The sequence below is a fragment of the Penaeus monodon genome, chromosome 3, assembly GCF_015228065.2.
Source record: "Penaeus monodon isolate SGIC_2016 chromosome 3, NSTDA_Pmon_1, whole genome shotgun sequence".
Lineage (NCBI taxonomy): Eukaryota > Metazoa > Arthropoda > Malacostraca > Decapoda > Penaeidae > Penaeus > Penaeus monodon.
In genome coordinates this window covers 24420856-24440855 of record NC_051388.1, presented here as the reverse complement: position 1 = coordinate 24440855, position 20000 = coordinate 24420856, and the positions used below count along the sequence as shown (strand labels likewise).

At 42.3% G+C, this 20000-nt stretch overlaps 1 protein-coding gene across 1 annotated transcript; it reads right to left on the bottom strand.

Moving 5' to 3' along the window:
• Window positions 1-17859: 17859 nt before the first annotated feature.
• Window positions 17860-19394, bottom strand: LOC119593667 (aminopeptidase 2-like). Its single transcript, XM_037942626.1, has 3 exons — window positions 18790-19394; window positions 18556-18684; window positions 17860-18472 (listed from the first exon to the last, which is right to left on the bottom strand). The coding sequence occupies exons 1-2, from the start codon at window positions 19050-19052 to the stop codon at window positions 18666-18668; spliced, it is 282 nt and encodes a 93-aa protein (XP_037798554.1). The 5' UTR covers window positions 19053-19394; the 3' UTR covers window positions 17860-18472; window positions 18556-18665.
• Between the last annotated feature and the right edge of the window lie 606 nt (window positions 19395-20000).

Sequence of the window (20000 nt, the reverse complement as noted above, 5' to 3'; positions counted from 1 at the left end):
TCCTGTAAAAGAGAGAGTTAGCGTCAGGAAGGGCAGCCGGTCTCTGGAGAAAAAAAATCTGCCAGAACCAGATTATAGCGACCCATATAGATGGGACAAAGCTACAGCAAAGAAGTAAGGATTATATATATAGAGAGAGAGAGTCAGCTGGGACTGAACAAAATCTAACCGAGGCGTTTCCCGGGCGCGTCCACTTGTAACCGTTGGTGTGCAGAGTGTGTGTAGTTCTGGTTGCAGCGGGGAGTATAGTCCATCTTTTACGGCCATGAGCCAGCTTAAAATTATAATAAACTCTGTGATCCTATATAAAACATAGTGTTAAAATGGGTTGCCATTTTGCATCAGAAGCGACTACCATCAGGTAGAAAACTTACATGTTAAATGTTATTCACCACAACCTTAAAACTAAAGAACATAAATTCCAGCATTACTGAGGGACAAGCATAACGAATCTTCGAGAGACGGTCATGAAAGCGATTTGGGCTCAGTTATAAGTCATAGGATGGCACTTAGCCAAGTAGGTGGTTATGGTCTAGAGCAGGTTATCATAATGTATGTGTGAATATGCGAATGTTAGCGCGGGAAATATAAAAAAATAGTGACATTATGAAGAACACAAACAATATTTATGTATTCACAGAATATAACTGTATATGCTAAAGTAATGAAAGTAATTACTAAAGGATTACCATATCAAAGAGAAAAATAAATAATTGTATGGATTTGCCAAAATAAAAATTGTTATAATACAGGTAACAAAACATAACGTAAATACTGAATGTAATGATTTGTTCTGATAGAAAAAAATATGATATACTAAACTGTGCAACATGAGGACAAAATGATGATAGGAAAAAAAAACACTTTTTTAATATTCCATCAATAAGGAATGGGTTAGGACGGGAATGAGGTGCCGAGGTGAGGTTGTTGTGACAATTAGGTCTGATTCAGTGTGTGAATCTTTGATTATGCATTCCCCCCCCCCCCCAGTAAACAATATGGACAGTGAAGAAGTTTTGTAATATAGAGTTAGTAGTCTGGTACGCGCGAGAGAGCGTGTACTTGAATTTGAAAGAAGGTAAATCGTATGATAGGGTTGTGGGCGGGTATAGGAAGGGAATAGTTAATTGGCATTAATAGGCAGATTTACTTTAATATTGGCGATGAAGTACTGGTAGGCTTGTGAAGACTGCGACCTCCTGGCTCTGATGACGAGGGTTCGCCAAAGAGTTGCAAGGCAGAGTGAGAGGATGGCGACGGTGGCGATGTAGAGGTGGGAAATATCTGTCAGCGACGTCTTCAGGAGGGTACACAGCGTGCGGGTCAGCACGAAGTAGTAGGGCATACATGATGCGGGTAGGCAGGGTCAGAGAGCCCTTGGTAGCGACGGCTGGAGCGTAAGGGAGGCGAGGAGCACTTCGCCTGGAGTACTTGTCAGCAGCTAACGTGATCGGTCATCGGCCGTAAGGAGCGATCGTAGCATCGGAGCATAGTAGGGCAAATTAGCGTTGGGCATGGTGATGTTCCTGGAGCACCGCTTGCCCACCGAAGAAACAGAGAGAGTGGCCTTAGTGCAGGTGAATAAAAGGAGTCTTAGCTTGTGGGTTATTACTGAAGTAGATGTGAGATGTTGCTGTCTCTCTCTGTATCCGTCTGACGAGAAATACCTTCTATGCTGCGGTTCCCCTTCGAGGGCGGAGTTACTTACGTCGCAGAAGTGTTCAAAAGAGAAAGCAGGGCGGGACCTGCGTCCGTCCCGGGAGAAAAGCAGCTCATGGTATAGGTATATATATGCATACAATATATATATATATATATATAGAATATATATATATAATATTATATATATGTATATATATTAATATATATATATATATAATATATATATATATATTATATATATATATATTAATTATAGTTATATATATTTTACACACACACAACAAAATATACACATATATGTATGTACGTTGTGCGTGTTGGGTCTGTGTCTGTAGTATATATATATATATAATATAATATATATATATAATATATAATATATATATAAATGTATTACATTATTTATGTATAGATAATAAATATATATATATTCTATATAATATATATATAGCTATATATAACCATATGCCACACGCATTCACACACACACAGCACACACAACACACACACCAACACACACACACAAACACCACACACCACACACAAACACACAAACACACACACACACACACACGCACACACACACACAAACACACACACACACACACACACACACACACACACACACACACATCACATGCACACAGAAAATATATATATCTAAATATATATATATATTATATAAATATATATATAGTATATATATATATATATATATATATTCAACATCTAATTCATTTATATGATATAGATTACATATATATACACACATTATTTATATATATCCATATATATATATATATATATATTATATCAAATATATATTCTAGATCTATATATATAAATATAGATATATGTAAGCACCACTTCGCAAGATGGTAAGCGAGTGGCCACGCATGCCACCGAATAGAGTGACACGAGAGATTAGGAGCACCCGTCACTAGATGTGAGCGAGGCGAGAGGTGGACTTGGGTGGGTCAATGAAAAGGGCTAGCTTCCTGGTTCATTATTGAAGAAAGATATTGAGACCCCCAGAGGCCCCGTGTACCCGGGTGGAGGACGAGGTGGTGGAGTTGACCTGTGTGGCTTGGCCTCGTCTGCCGTTGTCTCTCTCTCTGCTTACGGGGACGTGGTCCCTTTATGCGGCGGTTCCCTTCGAGGGCGGATGTTTATCCCTGTGCGAAAAAGAGAAAGCGGGCGGACATCTGGCCCTGCCAAGGGAAGGGCAGCTGCGTTGGAGGGGTGTGAAGTGTTCGTCCTGTCTGCTAGTTGTTGACATCACGCGGCCTACGGCGCAAGGCTCGTCCTCGAGCGACTGTAACGCTTGAAACGATAGCAGTAGAAGTTCTGTCTGGTATCTACAGATGGTTCCTGGTGATCGAGGGCACGAAAGGTCGTCGACGTGTAGGGTAGCGGGATGTGGCAGGGGTTCGCACTGAGTGCACATTCAGTAGCGAGGAGGGTCAATTGTCTTCAGAACTGAAATATAGGTTGTACAAGGCAGTAAAGGGCTAAGGAGGAGGATATTGCTTGTCATTCACCCTAATAAGTTGCAAGAAAAATGGAGCATAAATAAGAACAATTTGTTTTACAAGAAGGGCGTGGTCAAGTAAGATGTTATTACTGGATGTGTCAGGATTAGCGAGTTCATTACAGTACCAATCATATTGAAGAGAGGAAAAATTAAGTGAATAAGAATTCCGTAATCTTTGGGGTAAATAAGCAAGTATATATGCTTTGAACACATAGGCAGCTGGGCCTAACTTAATTCTAAACAGTGCGCGTCTCGGCGCTTCAAGCGTTAAAGCAGGTGGCTGCAATGTGTTGCCATTATTTGCAACTGGGACACTACCATCAGTACATATTCACCAAACCTTAAACTAAAAAGAAGCATAAATTACTGAGACAAGATTTATAGAACTTCGAAGCAGGACGTCGTAAAGAGATTTTGGGTTCAGTTATTAGTCAAGTGATGGCACATTGGCAAATCCATAATCCTAGGCGAATGTCCCTGTACTGGAGGGACTAATATATATGTGTGAATGAGCGACGATTATCTATGGAAGAATACAGTGATAAAAGAACACAACGATCATAGTGTTATACATAGATATAAACAATACGCAAGAAGAAATGAAGTGATTACTAATAGAACTAGCATAGTAGAGAAAAAAAAATTATAATTTCATTAATTCGACACAAATAAAACAGGCATAAATATTGATGAGAAAGGCGAACATAATTTATAATCAATTAACCGAAGGTAATCCTTGATCTAGAGAGAAATGATATTATACTAAATTGTGCGGTTATCTGAGGAAAAAAATTATAATAGACAGAAAAAGACTAACACAACACATCAAGTACGGGGATGGTTAGGGATGGGGATGAGGTGTGGAAGTGGGAGTTGGTGTCACTTATAGATTGATCTCAGTGTGGATTCGGTTGTTGTGTTGAAACAAAACAAGGGTTGACCAGCGAGAAGTTATGTTAGTATAGAGTGAGTAGTGTGCGTCATAGATGTTTCAGCCCGTGAATTTGAAGCAAGGGCCGTTCTTGTATGCAATGGTATGGGTGGGTATAGGGAGGGCAAGATATACTCTGGCACTAATAGGAACACTTAATAGGGAAGAGGAAGTATTGGTAGAATTGCGACTTCATCGCTGTGCTGACCGAGGATTGCGAAGACTTGGCGAGGGAGGTGAGACGGATTGGCGCGTGTGGCGGCGCAGCAGAGTGCGAGGACACATCTCAGCGACTCGTCAGGAGGGTAGCACCGGCGTGAGTGGTCAGCATGAAGTGTAGGACAGACATGGTCCGGTCCGAGAGGAGGTTGGTAGCTAATGGCTAGAGTTAAGGAGGGGCAAGGAGAACTCGACAGGAGTAAATTGTCGGTAGATCAGCAAAACAGGCGTCGGCGAGGAGCATGGTGTTAGGTGCATTTGCGTCCGGCGTTGTGAGGTTCGTGAACACCGCTGCCATCAGATGTAAGTGGAGTGCCACCGCAAGACCACCAGATGTAAGCGAGTAGCATGCAAGTCACCAGGATGAAGCGAGGACGAGAGGTGGACTTGGGTTGGTCAGTGAAAAGGGCTTAGCTTGGTGTATTCTTGAGAAGATATGAGAACCCCAAAGAGGCCCTGTGTCCCGGGTGGAGGACGAGGGGTGGGGGAGCTGGGACCCTGTGTGGTGGCCGTCTTGCTGTCTCTCTCTGCTGAAGGTTTCGTCTTGGTCTTGATAAGTATTGTTGACAACATGTATGTACATTGCACAGTTCCAACGTCCCCTCTCCCCTTTCCCAGGACGGATGCATGCCCTCAACAGGAAAGGGGGAATGGTACCAGACTGCCCAGATGGCAGTTAAGACTGTATAGAAGCCCCAAAGCCATAGGTTCACCAAAGCCTTAGACGTTTCAGGAAGGGAGTTACATATGCCTGCAGCCTTTCCTCTCTTCAGCCTTGGAACTCGCCATCCTCCCTCGTTAGGGTAGGTGGTTCCTCGCTGATGGGTGGGTCTGATTGGCACAGGTATTGTAACCATACTTGCATCCAAGCTAACTGTAGGCAGGGTCTCCTGTGCAACTGCTCAAAAATACTCAGCCAACGTTCACCGAACCCAACGTGATACTGATAGTGTATGGATCGGTGGCTACAAGAGCGACAGCACAAATATGAGAACGTGGCACGCCGTTCATACTGTGAGGAGGGCACACATAGAGCTAAGATTGCTCAGAGACCTTGGTAGCAGGGGCGAAGGTCGTTTACCAAGAAATGGCTTCAACTTCCTTAGCAAGATTCCTGCATGAACTGGTCCTTGCCCTGTCTCAGCCGGAGTTGTCCAAACACTTATGCACCAAGGAGCGGACACAAAGACTGATTGCCTTTCAGCCGAGCCCATGCGACACACTTACAAGTTGGCCTCCAATGTCTCCAGGGAGACGGGATTTCGCCTCCTTGCCTCGGTGTCTGCCAATGGACTCTGGGCGCTTCGAGTGTTTCGTGGTTGAGAACTCCCACAGTGAAACGGGTCGGTCAGGTGTCAAGTTCAGTGAATCATCAGAGACTGCCATGGTGAACCCATGGGGCACACTCTCATCCTGTAGTCTGTCCAAGTGACCACAACCTTAGAGTAGCCCAATGGAGGATGGGTAGTTTGAGTGGACCACGTGAAGGGTAAAGCACAAGACCAGCCTGAATGTCAGTACCACCGAATAGGCGGATTCCGGTAAACTATGCAATCTGGAGGATCCCCTCCATCTTGTGTAACAGAATGTGGTCTTGGGCCACTGTATTGCTATCACCATGATCTAATCGATGCCAGGTGGAGTGCTAGATACCAGGGAGACAGAAATCCTCACTGTCTGGGACCTCAGCAAAGTCCGGAAGAAGGGGCGTTCTCGTGCTGGGAGATCAGCTCCCGAGCCTGGCTGGGGTGACAGACATATCTAGCCAACGTGTCACAGCCAATGATAGCCGACATTGAAGTCGCCAGGACAATGTGAATATTTGCTGGGGGCTTCCATTGTCTGCCAAATATGTGAGTTTGGTGTTAGAACGCCTCTCACAATGAGTTTACAAACATTGGTAGGAGCGTAATTACAGCAATAGGAGACATGGAGCCAAAGGCAATGCACAGTCTCAATGCCTATAATATGATCTCAACCAAGTATACTACCCTAATTACCGAGGGTTGTGTGAAGTCGGCTGAGATGGTATGGATCACTCTGGAGGTGTAAACACAATTCACTGCGGAGACCCGACCGAAGAATTAGATAGTGTTACCAGACTCCACATACTTATCATTCGTACCAGGTCTTCTCCCACTCAAGAGGGAGCACACTCAACTCCCAGAGCTCTAATTCACATCAATAGCAGAGGTAACCGCCTATACCATGCCACATACGCTTTTGAAACGCCGGATTTCCAAGCACCTACCTGGAAAGCTCACCTGGAGGCTAAAGCTTCAGGCGGTCACTCTGGTTGCAACCACCGGCGGCCCCAACTCCTGCCGGGACGCTGCCCCAAATAAAGGGGGCGTCAGGGGCTGTGGGGCACCCCTGTCCGCCTATGAGGGTCCCAAGGGCTGTGCCCCACAAGCTTCATGGTGGGTTAGCACCTGCCAGGGTGCAGGTGGGACAAGTAACTTCGTTCCCATCTTGTGCCATGACATTGCCCCTCCCAGCGTCCCAACGCCTCCTTGCTTGCTGGGTGGGAGGGACCAGCACCCCTACCCCCAGCATGATCCCTTAATTCTTGTACAGTTGGCCAAAGAGTATCTGGGGGAGGAGGGATGGCAAGGCCCACGTCTCTGAGCTGCCCAATTAACCAGGGTGGCTAGGGGACGGAGTTGGCATGAAGCTAGGGCATGTCCACAGGGCTTCGGTCAGAGCTACGGCCTTGGGGCTTCCTGCTGCTCTAGACTACAACACCATCGCTTCCATTACCTGACTCAGATAGGTAGCAAATCCTCTCGAGCCAAAAGTGTCAACACAGGCGGGATTAATTTATAAGCACTTAATTATAATCACAATAGTTGAAAAAGAGGTCACCTTTTTTCTATTCGTTTAATTTTATTTCATTTGTATAGTAGAAGCTAGTGCAAAAATTACCATTCTGTGAAGTCCCATTTTCATTTGACTTAATTTGACTTAATAAGTAGTTTTGTATAAAAAAAAAAAGCCATAAGGCATTACAACAATAGAGTGGATGATGCTGAATTGTGTCTGATGTAGAATCAAACTGATATTTTCTCAGTCGCTTTAACTTCTTGGCAAAATTGTTTGGGGACATAGCACAGGTGTCGCCAGATAAAAAAAATGTTTAGAGTGAATCAATCAGCTGGAAAGAAATATAGATGATTTACGGTGGCCAAGCACGGGAAAAAAGAGCGAAGGAAGGAAAAAATGAATAAGGGAAAAAAAGAGAAAAGATTTCAGAGAGAGTGCATGAAGGATGGAATAGGAGAGAGAGAAAGAGAACTGAATGCGAGGGAGAGAGAGAGAGCGAGAGGAGAGAGAGAGAGAGAGAGAGAGAGAGGAGAAGAGAGAAGACCGAGAGAGAGAATGAGAGAGAGAGAGGAGAGCGAAAACACTGCAGGATTCATTAATAATACATGCAGCGTGATCATTCCTTTTTCATCACTGCTCAGTAAGCAAACATTTTGTCGAATCTTCCCCTGAAAGTTTCGTTACTAGTGATTCTTTTTTCTTTGAGGACGTATAGACGAGTAATTTCATGACCTGTTCTTGTTCCTTCCGTTGTGTCACGTGTATATCATTAGACACAGTTTTCATGAATAGAAATGTTGAGTTTTTTCCTTTATGTATATTCTCTTTATAGTTCAGTATGATCCTTATATGACTGTATTCTCTCCAGGATAATTATATTCACAGGACAATTTCACCAATAATATTTACAATTTGTACAAAGGAAACAAACGACAATATGTATGCCTCCTCAAGAAATGGAACACTGGATTGGTAACAGGCTGGGTTTTTCGGATACACGGTTTTTGCTGGTGGAGGACTGGAAAATGTTGAGACCACCATTAGCATCGAATTTACAAAACATATATCAGTCATGTTTTGTGAAATTAAAAAAATGTGTTGTTGTATATGCAAATGAATTGGCAGTACTCACAAAAAGGTGTGAGGGGCACAGAAGCTGAGCTCGAGTGAGGTCATGCTGAATGGGTATATAGATATATAGTTATATATCATATATATATATATAGTATATATATATAAATATTATATATATAATAATATTATATATATATATATATATATATAATATATATATATATATATATATATATATATATATATATATATATAGTGTGTTGTGTGTGTGTGTGTGTGTGCGTGTGTGTGTGTGTGTTTGTGTGGGTGTGTATGAATATGTAATGCATGCAAAGTTGGGCGTGTGCGTTTATCATCTTAAGTTTTTCTCTCAGTCTCTTTATCTGTCTAACTTTCTACTTGATAATCTATATTGCTGTTCAAGAGCGTATATATACTTATTACACCTGCATACACGTAATATTTGGTTCCCAAGATATCGAGTGTGAGAAGCAATCATAACATTAAGATGCAACGTAGCTCCTTAAAACAGACACGTATTTGAATGTGTATAAGCAGGAGAGATTCTGGTCAGATCCAGGGTCGAGTATTAGTGTCAGGTCAGCAAGTACAAGATAAAAGAAGTTATCATTGGCAGCTGTTTCCATTATGTGAACTAGGAAAAAAATGTGAATGTATGTACAGAGTCATTGACCTGGGATTTGCCTGTTATTATTGGCCTTGGTAGATCCTCACGCACACATATGTATATGTATATGGATATGTATATATATACACATGGATATGTATACATATATGTTTATATGCATATATATACATATATATATATATATGTATATATAATATATATATATATATATATATATATATATATATATATATAATATATATAAATATATATATATATATATATATATATATATCAGTTGTAAACGATTTACGCCTTTTGCTTTGTAATTGAGAAAACAATGACCCTATCCATTTTTGAGAGAAAAGAAAAAAAAAAATGTAAAGCGTTAAATGAGAGACCGTAGTAAAGAAAGTGTTTTCCCTTTCAATTGAGTCATAACTTTCTCTTTTTTTCCCCACGAGCGGAGAGACAGTGGTGGATGCAGTGCGTTAGAATAAATATCTCTTAACAAACTGGTTTTTATATTCCAGGAAGCTGACAACTTGTTTAAATACCCATGGAAGATTAAATGATGATTTTGAATTAGAACTTCGCCCAAGGTAATTGAACTATACATACACACACATATAAATATATATATATATATATATATATATATATATATATATATATATATGTATATGTATATATATATATATATATATATATATATATATCTATATATATATATATTATATATATATATATATATATATATATATATATATATATATAACCTAAAAAGTGCCGATCCCAAATCCTTGTAAAAGAGAGAGTTAGCGTCAGGAAGGGCATCCGGTCTTGAGAAAAAAAATCTGCCAGAACCAGATTATAGCGACTCCATATAAGAATGGGACAAAGCTACAGCAAAAGAAGTAAGGATATATATATAGAGAGAGAGAGTCAGCTGGGCCTGAACAAAATTCTAACCGAGGCGTCTGTCCCGGGCGCGTCACTTGTAACCGTTGGTGTGCAGAGTGTGTGTAGTTCTTGGTGCAGCGGGGAGTATAGTTCCATCTTTTACGGCCATGAGCCAGGCTTAAAATTATAATAACTCTGTGATCCTATATAAAACATAGTGTTTAAAATGGGTTGCCATTATTTGCATCAGAAGCGACTACCATCAGGTAGTTTACATGTTACATGTTATTCACCAAACCTTAAAACTAAAGAAGCATAAATTCCAGCATTACTGAGGACAAGATAACGAATTTCGAGATGACGTCATGAAAGCGATTTGGGCTCAGTTATAAGTCATAGGATGGCACTTAGCCAAGTAGGTGATTAATGGTTAGAGCAGGTACTCAAATGTATGTGTGAATATGCGAATGGTTAGCGCGGGAAATATAAAAAAATAGTGATATATGAAGAACACAACAATATTTATGTATTCACAGAATATAACTGTATATGCTAATAGTAATGAAGTAATTACTAATAGGATTACATATAAAGAGAAAATATAAATAATTTTATGGATTTGCCAACAATAAACATTGGTTATATATACAGTAACAACAAACATAACGTTAAATAACCTGAATGTAATGATTTGTTCTGATAGAAAAAAATATGATATACTAAACTGTGCAACATGAGGACAAAATGATGATAGGAAAAAAAACACTAATATACATCAATTAAGGAATGGTTAGGACGGGAATGAGGTGCGAGGTGAGGTTGTGTGCCAATTAGGTCTGATTTCAGTGTGTGAATTCTTTGCTTATTGCATCAGTAAAACAATATGGACAGTGAGAAGTTTTGTAATATAGAGTTAGTAGTCTGTGTACGCCGAGTAGCGTGTACTTGAATTTGAAAGAAGGTAACTCGTATGTAGGGTGTGGGTGGGTACAGGAAGGGCAATAGTTAATTGGCATTAATAGGCAGATTTACTTTTAATATTGGCGATGAAGTACTGGTAGTGCTGTGAAGAACTGCGACATCCTGGCTATGATGACGAGGGTTCGCAAAGAGTTGGCAAGCAGGTGAGACGGATTGGCGACGGTGGCGATGTAGAGTGTGGGAACATATCGTCAGCGACTTCGTCAGGAGGGTAGCACAGGCGTGAGTGGTCAGCACGAAGTAGTAGGGCATACATGATGCGGGTAGGCATGGGTCAGATGAGCACTTGGTAGCGATGGCTGAGCGTTAAGGGAGGCGAGGAGGCACTTCGACTGGAGTACCTTGTCAGCAGATAACGTGGATCGGTATCAGGCGTAAGCGAGGATCGTAGCATCGGAGCATAGTAGGCAAATTAGCGTTGGCATTGTGATGTTCTTGAGCACCGCTTGCCACCAGATATCAACAAGAGAGAGTGGCCTTAGTGCAGGTGAATAAAAGGAGTCTTAGCTGTTGGGTTATTACTGAAGATAGATGTGAGATGTCTGCTGTCTCTCTCTGTCTCCGTCTGACGAGACATATCCTTCTATGCGGCGGTTCCCTTCGAGGGCGGATGTTACTTACGTCGCAGAAGTGTCAAAAGAGAAAGCAGGGCGGGCACCTGCGTCCGTCCAGGGAGGAAAAGCAGCTCATGTATATGTATATATATGCATACAATATATATATAATATATATATATATATATATATAATATATATATAATCTATATACATATAATATATATATATATATATATATATATATATTACACACACACACAAAATATACACATATATGTATGTACGTTGTGCGTGTATGTGTCTGTGTCTGTATATATATATATATATATATATATATTATATATATATATATATATATATATATCCATATGCACACGCATTCACACACACACACACACACACACACACACACACACACACACACACAAACACACGCACACACACACACACAACACACACACACACACACACACACACACATACACACACACACACACACACACACACACACACACACACACACACACACACACACACACACACACACACACACACACTCACATGCACACAGACATATATATATATATAATATATATATATATATATATATATATATATATATATATATATATATATATATAATATACAAAGATATGTATATATACATTAATATATATATATATATATATATATATATATATATATATATATATATATATATATATGTAAGCACCACTTCGCCAGATGTAAGCGAGTGGCCACCGCATGCCACCAGAATATGAGTGACACGAGAGATTAGGAGCACCCGTCACTAGATGTGAGCGAGGCGAGAGGTGGACTTGGGTGGGTCAATGAAAAGGGGCTTAGCTTCCTGGTTTATTCTTGAAGACAGATATGAGACCCCAAGAGACCCCATGTCCCCGGGTGGAGAATGAGGTGGTGGAGTTGGACCCTGTGTGGCTTGGCCTGTCTGCCGTGTCTCTCTCTCTGCCTTACGGACGTGTCCTTTTATGCGGCGGTTCCCTTCGAGGGCGGATGTTTATCCCTGTGCGAAAAGAGAAAGCCGGGCGACATCTGCGTCCTGCCCAAGGAGAAGGGCAGCTGCGCTTGGACGGGGGTGTGAAGTGTTCGTCCTGTCTTGCTATGTATGTTGACATCACTCGGCCACGCGCAAGGCTCGTCCTCGAGCCGACTGTAACGCTTGAAACGATGCAGTAGAAGTTCTGTTTGGTATCTACAGATGGTTCCTGGTGATCCGAGGGTCACGAAGTCGTCGCGTGCTAGGGTAGCGGGTGTGGCAGGGGTTTCGCACTGAGGTGCAACATTCAGTAGCGAGGAGGGTCAATTGTCTTCAGAAGCTGAAATATAGGTGTACCAGGCAGTAAAAGGGCTAAGGAGGAGGATATGCTTGTCATTCACCTTACTAAGTTGCAAGAAAAATGAGAGCATAATAAGAACAATTTGTTACAAGAAGGGCGTGTCAAGTAAGATGTTAATTACTGGATGTGTCAGGATTAGCGAGTTCAATACAGTACCATCATATTGAAGAGAGAAAAATTAATTGAATAAGAATTCCGTATCTTTGGGGTAAATAAGCAAGTATATATGCTTTGAACACATAGGCAGCTGGGCCTGAACTTAATTCTAACAGTGCGCGTCTCGGCGCTTCAGTCGTATAAAGCATGGTGTCTGCAATGTGTTGCCATTATTTGCAACTGGAGACACTACCATCAGTACATATTCACCAAACCTTAAACTAAAGAAGCATAAATTACTGAGGACAAGATATAGAACTTCGAGAGGACGTCGTAAAAGAGATTTGGGTTCAGTTATTAGTCATAGTGATGGCACATAGTAAAATCCATAATCCTAGGGCGAATGTCCCTGTACTGGAGGTGATCTAAATATATGTGTGAATGAGCGACCGATTATTATGGCAAGAAACAGTGATATAAAGAACACAACGATATAGTGTATACATAGAATATAACAATACGCAAGAAGAAATGAAGTGATTACTAATAGGAATAGCATGTAAGAGAAAAAAAAATTATAATTTCATTAATTCGACACAAATAAACATGAATAATATGATGAGAACAGGCGAACATAATTATAATCAATTAAACTCGAAGGTAATCCTTTGCTCTGAGAGAAATGATATATACTAAATTGTGCGGTCTGAGGATAAAAATTATAATAGACAGAAAAATACTAACACAATACATCAATACGGGATGGTTAGGGCTGGGGAATGAGGTGTGAAGTGAGGGTGCGTGTCACTTAGATTTGATCTCAGTGTGTGATTCGTTTGTTGTGTTGAAAAAAAACAATGGTTGACAGCGAGAAGTTATGTAGTATAGAGTGAGTAGTGTGCGTTCATAGAGTGTCATGCACTTGAATTTGAAAGAAGGCGTCTTGTATGCAAGGTATGGGTGGGTATAGGGAGGGCAATATTTACTCTGGCACTAATAGGAACACTTAATAGTGACGAGGAAGTATTGGTGGTAGAATTGCGACTTCATCGCTGTGCTGACGAGGATTCGCGAAGACTTGGCGAGGTAGGTGAGCCGGATTGGCGAGTGTGGCGGCGCAGAGTGCGAGGACACATCTTCAGCGACTTCGTCAGGAGGGTAGCACAGGCGTGAGTGGTCAGCATGAAGTAGTAGGACAGACATGGTCCGGGTCAGAAGAGGAGTTGGTAGCAATGGCTGAGAGTTAAGGAGGGCAAGGAGACACTTCGACAGGAGTAATTGTCGGTAGATCAGCAACAGGCGTCGGCGAGGAGCATGGTGGTAGGTGCATTTGCGTCGGCGTTGTGAGGTTCTTGAACACCGCTGCCATCAGATGTAAGTGAGTGACCACCGCAAGCCACCAGATGTAAGCGAGTAAGCATGCAAGTCACCAGATGTAAGCGAGACGAGAGGTGGACTTGGTTGGTCAGTGAAAAGGGGCTTAGCTTGTGGTTTATTCTTGAAGACAGATATGAGACCCCAAAGAGGCCCCTGTGTCCCCGGGTGGAGGACGAGGTGGTGGAGCTGGACCCTGTGTGGCTTGGCCTGTCTGCCGTCTCTCTCTGTGAAGTGTTTCGTCTGGTCTTGCTACGTATTGTTGACAACATGTATGTACATTGCTACAGTCCCAACGATCCCTCTCCCCTTCCACAGACGGATGACCATGCCCTTCAACAGAAAGGGGGAATGGTACCAGACTGCCAGATGGCAGTTAAGACTGTATAGAAGCCCCAAAGCCATAGGTTCACCCAAGCCTTAGACGTTCAGAAGGGATGTCACATATGCCTGCAGCTTTCCTACTCTTCAGCTTGGAAATCGCCATCCTATCCTCCGTTAGGGTAGGTGGTTCCTCGCTGATGGGTGGGTCTGGCACAGGTATTGTAACATTACTTGCATCCAAGCTAAATGTAGGAGGGTCTACCTGGTGCAACTGCTCAAAATACTCAGTCCAACGTTCACGAACCCAACGTGATCTGAGATGATCTGTCCATCCACTGAGTGGACTGCAGTCATCTGTGAGGAGGGCTTAGAGCTCAGCTTTCTCAGGGCTTGGTAGGCAGGGCGAAGGTCGTTTACCAAGAAATGGCCTTCAACTTCCTTAGCAAGATTCCTGATGAACTGTTCCTTGCCCCTTCTCAGCAGTGTCCAAACTTTATGCACCAAGGAGCGACACAAGACTTGATTGCCTTTCAGCCGAGCCATGCGACACACTTCAGTGGCCTCCAATGTCTCCAGGGAGACGGATTTCTGCCTTGCCCTCGGGTGTATGCCAATGGACTCCTGGGCTGCTTCGAGTGTTTCGTGGTTGAAGAACTCCCACAGTGCAACTGGGTCTGTCAGGTTGTCAAGTTCAGTGAATCATTCAGAGACTGCCATGGTGAACCCATGGGCACACTCCTCCTCCCTTAGTCTGTCCAAGTGACACACCTTAGAGTAGCCACTGGAGGGATGGGTAGTTTTGAGTGGACCTGTAGGGTAGCCACAACCAGCCTATGGTCAGTACCACAGAAGTCGGCATTCCGGTAAACTATGCAATTCTGGAGGATCCTCCATCTTGTGCTAACAAGAATGTGGTCCTTGGCCACTGTATTGCTATACCATGTCTAACGATGCAGGTTGGAGTGCTGATACCAGGAGCCAGAAATCCTCATTTTCTGGGACCTAGCAAAGTCCCGGAGAAGGAGGCTGTTCTCGCTGCTGGGATCAGCTCCCGAGCCATAGGGGCTGACAGACATCTCATAGCCAACTTAGTCACAGCCAGATACCGCATTGAAGTCGCCCAGGACAATGTGAATATTTTGCTGGGGGCAATTGTCTGCCACATATGTGAGTTTGGTGTAGAACGCCTCTTTCACATCGAGTTTACAAACATTGGTAGGAGCGTATACAGCAATAAGAGACATGAAGCCAAAGGCATACTTCAGTCTCAATGCCATAATATGCTCATCAACCAGTATCACCTCAATTACCGAGGGTTGAAGTCGGCTGGAGATGGCTATGGCTACACTCTGGAGGTGTAACAATCACTGCGGCCCGACCAGTAGTAGGTGTACCCACCCATACTTATCATGCCGCTACCAGGTCTTCTCACCTCCAAGAGGGCAGCCACCTCAACTCCCAGTCGCTCTAATTCCCTCAATAGCAGAGGTAACCGCTCATCCTGCTGCAACGACCGGATGTTCCAAGCACCTACCTGGAAAGCTCACTGAGGCTAAGCTTCAGGCGGTCACTCTGGTTGCACACCACCTCTGCCACTCCTGCCGACGCTGCCCCAAATAAAGGGGGTCAGCGGGCTGTGGGGCCCCCTGTCCGCCTATGAGGTTCCCAAGGCTTTGCCCCATAAGCTTCGTGGTGGGTTAGCACCTGCCAGGGTGCAGGTGGGACAAGTAACTCTCGTTCCCATCTTGTGCCATGACATTTGCCCTCCCAGCGTCCCAGCCTGCCTTGCTTGCTGGGTGGGAGGGACAGCACCCCTCCCCCCAGCATATCCATTCATTTGTACAGTTGCCAAAGAGTTATCTGGGGGAGGAGGGCTGGCAAGGCCCACGTCCTCTGAGCTGCCCAATTACCCCAGGGTGGCTAGGGGACAGGAGTTGGCATGAAGCTAGGGCATGTCCACAGGGCGTGTCCAGAGCTACGTGCCTCTGGGGCTTCCTGCTGCTCTAGACTACCACACCATCGCTTTCCATTACCTTGACTCAGATAGGTAGCAAATCCTTCTTCGAGCCAAAAGTTGTCACACCAGGCGGGCTTAATTTATAAGTCACTTAATTTATAATCACAATAGTTGAAAAAGAGTCACTTTTTTCTATTCTGTTTAATTTTATTTCATTTTTATAGTAGAAGCCTAGTGCAAAATTACCATTCTGTGAAGTCCCATTTTCATTTTGACTTTAATTTGACTTAATAAGTAGTTTTGATAAAAAAAAAAAAGCCATAATGGCATTACAACAATAGAGTGGCTGATGCTGATATTGTGTCTGATGTAGAATCAACTGATATTTTCTCAGGTCTGCTTAACTTTCTTGGCAAAATTTGTTTTGGGGACGATGGCACAGGTGTCGCAGATAACACATGTTTAGAGTGGAATTCAATCAGCTGGGAAATGAAATATAGATGATTCTACGGTGGCCAAGCAGGAAAAAAAAAGCGAAGGAAGGAATAAATGAATAAGGGAAAAAGAGAAAAGATTTCAGAGAGAGTGCATGAATGATGAATAAGAGAGAGAAAGAGAAATTGAATGCGAGGGAGAGAGAGAGAGAGAGAGAGAGAGAGAGAGAGAGAGAGAGAGAGAGAGAGAGAGAGAGAGAGAGAGAGAGAGAGAGAGAGAGAGAGAAAACACTTCAGTGATTCATTAATAATACCATGCAGCGTGGATCATTCCTTTTTCATACTGCTCAGTAAGCAACATTTTTTGTCGAATCTTCGCCCTGAAGTTTCGTACTAGTGATTCTTTTTTCTTTGAGGACAGATATAGACGAGGTAATTTCATGACCTGTTCTCTGTTCCTTCCGTTGTGTAACTTGTATATCATGAGACCCCAGTTTTCCATGACATAGAATGTTGAGTTTTTCCTTATTTATGTATATTCTCTTATTAGTTCAGTATGATCCTTATATGACTGGGTATTTCTCCAGGATAATTATATTCACAGGACACATTTCACCAATATATTTACAATTTGTACAAGGTAAACAAACGACAATATGTATGCCTCCTCAAGAAATGGAACACTGGATTGGTACAGGCTGTGTTTTTCGATACAACTGGTTTGCTGGTGGAGACTGAAAATGTTGAGACCACCATTAGCATCGTAATATTACAAAATATATATCAGGTCAGTTTTGTGAAATTAAAAAGAATGGTGTTGTATATGCAAATGAATTGGCAGTACTCACAAAAGGTGTGTGTGGGCACAGAGCTTGGAGCTGAGTGAAGGTCATGCTGAATGGGTCACTGACCTTGCTTTGATCGCGGGAACGGTACCAAGGAACTCATACACACACACACACACACACACACACACACACACACACACACACATACACACACACACACACACACACACACACACACACACACACACACACACACACACACACACACACACACACACACACGAAAACACTGAAAGAAAATAGACTGGCAATCCCTAGTTAAGGAAAAATTACAAGCCCTGGCCATAGAACGAGAGATCAATAAAAGCGACGTCGTCTTGTTCCAGGAGAGGGAAGGGGTTGTTGAAGTATTCCTTGTTGAAGCTAAGGATCTTGGGACTAATTTTGCTAGCGTATTCCGCATCGCTGAAAGCAGATTTTCGCGGCCACACTGGAAAGAGGTACCTGATAAAGACTTACATCTTTTATAGCTTTATATCTTTCTTTATACTTAAATAAACACATACACAGACACTCGCACATGCACACACGACACACTCTCTCCATCTATCAATTCATTTCTCTTTATTTATCTGTCTCCCTCTAGCTCTCCCATTCCACAAGAGCAATTGAGACAGTTACCCATAAACTGTAGTCAGTCCTGAGAAGAGATGATAAGAAGCGGACGAACACGACAAAGGCAACGATGTAGGTGGGATTGGGAAGATTCTTCTTGTAGCCGTCCTACACCCAGCCATCCGTACCTTTTCTGTCAATTTAAAACAGGTTAAATAAGACAAATTAATGCAAAATGGATGCTTCCCATGTTATTTTCGAAACATCAGCACTCACATCAGCAAAGTCTCGACAAGGGGCATGCCGGAGAGGCGGACCTCGAAGGTCGCCTTCATACCCGGCTCGTCGAAGCACAGGAAGGCTCGGCGGGCGTCCATCGGTGAGAACTACGTCGAAGCCAAGTACCTGTCAACAAAGGGTTACTTAGTATTCATGTTCAAATACTACGAATTCATCTGTAATTTGTATCGCATGATACAAACGAGTACATTCCGAAATGAGGATATTAACCTTGTCTTCCCATCTGCATTCTTGTAGGTCGACCTATAGAAGCCACGCAGCTGGTCATTGAGGTAGCCGAGGAACTCCATGGCTAAGACGTACTTCTTCCCCTTCTGCAGCTCCTCCTCCAGGTGGGCCATATAGAAGTGACGCCTGTAGTCATACTCTTGCCTCTTGATCCCAATACTTTGGCCTGTCACTTCTCCTGAAGCCATTATCTTATCCAATAGAAATGTTATGTAAGTTGTTTTTTTAAGCACACATATAAACATTTAAAACTCTTTGGTGAGACGAAATTCCTCATTTGTTAGTGCACACGAAGAAAAATTACAAAGGCTAGAGTTTGGTGACGTAATGGAAGGCCTTGATAGACCGAGGCAAGTGTATGTTTCTTTTCGGATTTAATCTTTGCTACTGTTGATGTTTCTTTATGGTCTGGCTAAAAAAACAACAACAACAACAGCAAAAAGAATTGCCTATAAGATTTCTTGAACTATCCTGTGAGTCATGAATAAAAAGTATTTGTAAGAGGAATGGACAAACACATACACACGCACGCACGCAAGCACACATGCACTCACGCACACGCACATACACACAATCTCACACACACACACACACACACACACAGACACACACACACACACACACACGTGTATATATATATATATATATATATATATATATATATATATATATATATATATTTATATATGTATATATAAATATATATATATATGTATATATAAATATATATATAAAATATATATATATATATATATATATATATATATATATATAATATATATATATATATATATATATATATATATATATTATACATACGTCTGCAAACGTTGATACCAGCCTTTAGTCTGTCTGAATAAAACTGAGGGTCATGTGAGCTAAAACCATATCAGAGCAGCCCTTTTTACATCTTCAACCAGTGCAGGATTGACACCTTTCAATGATTTTTTTGCTTGGGAACAAAAAGAAGCTGGATCTAAATCTGGGCTTTAAGGTGGATGTCAGACAATTTTCCATCGAAATTCATGTAGCACAGCTCTTGTCTGCCGAGCACCATGAGAAACCAAACCAGCAAAATCCCCTTTGCATCCCAGAATGCAGTGGCCATGGCCTTCCTCTTGAATGCTCAGATTTTGCTTTGACTGGTCCACTTCCACCCCTGGGCAGCCACTGCTTTGATTGAATTTCGTCCT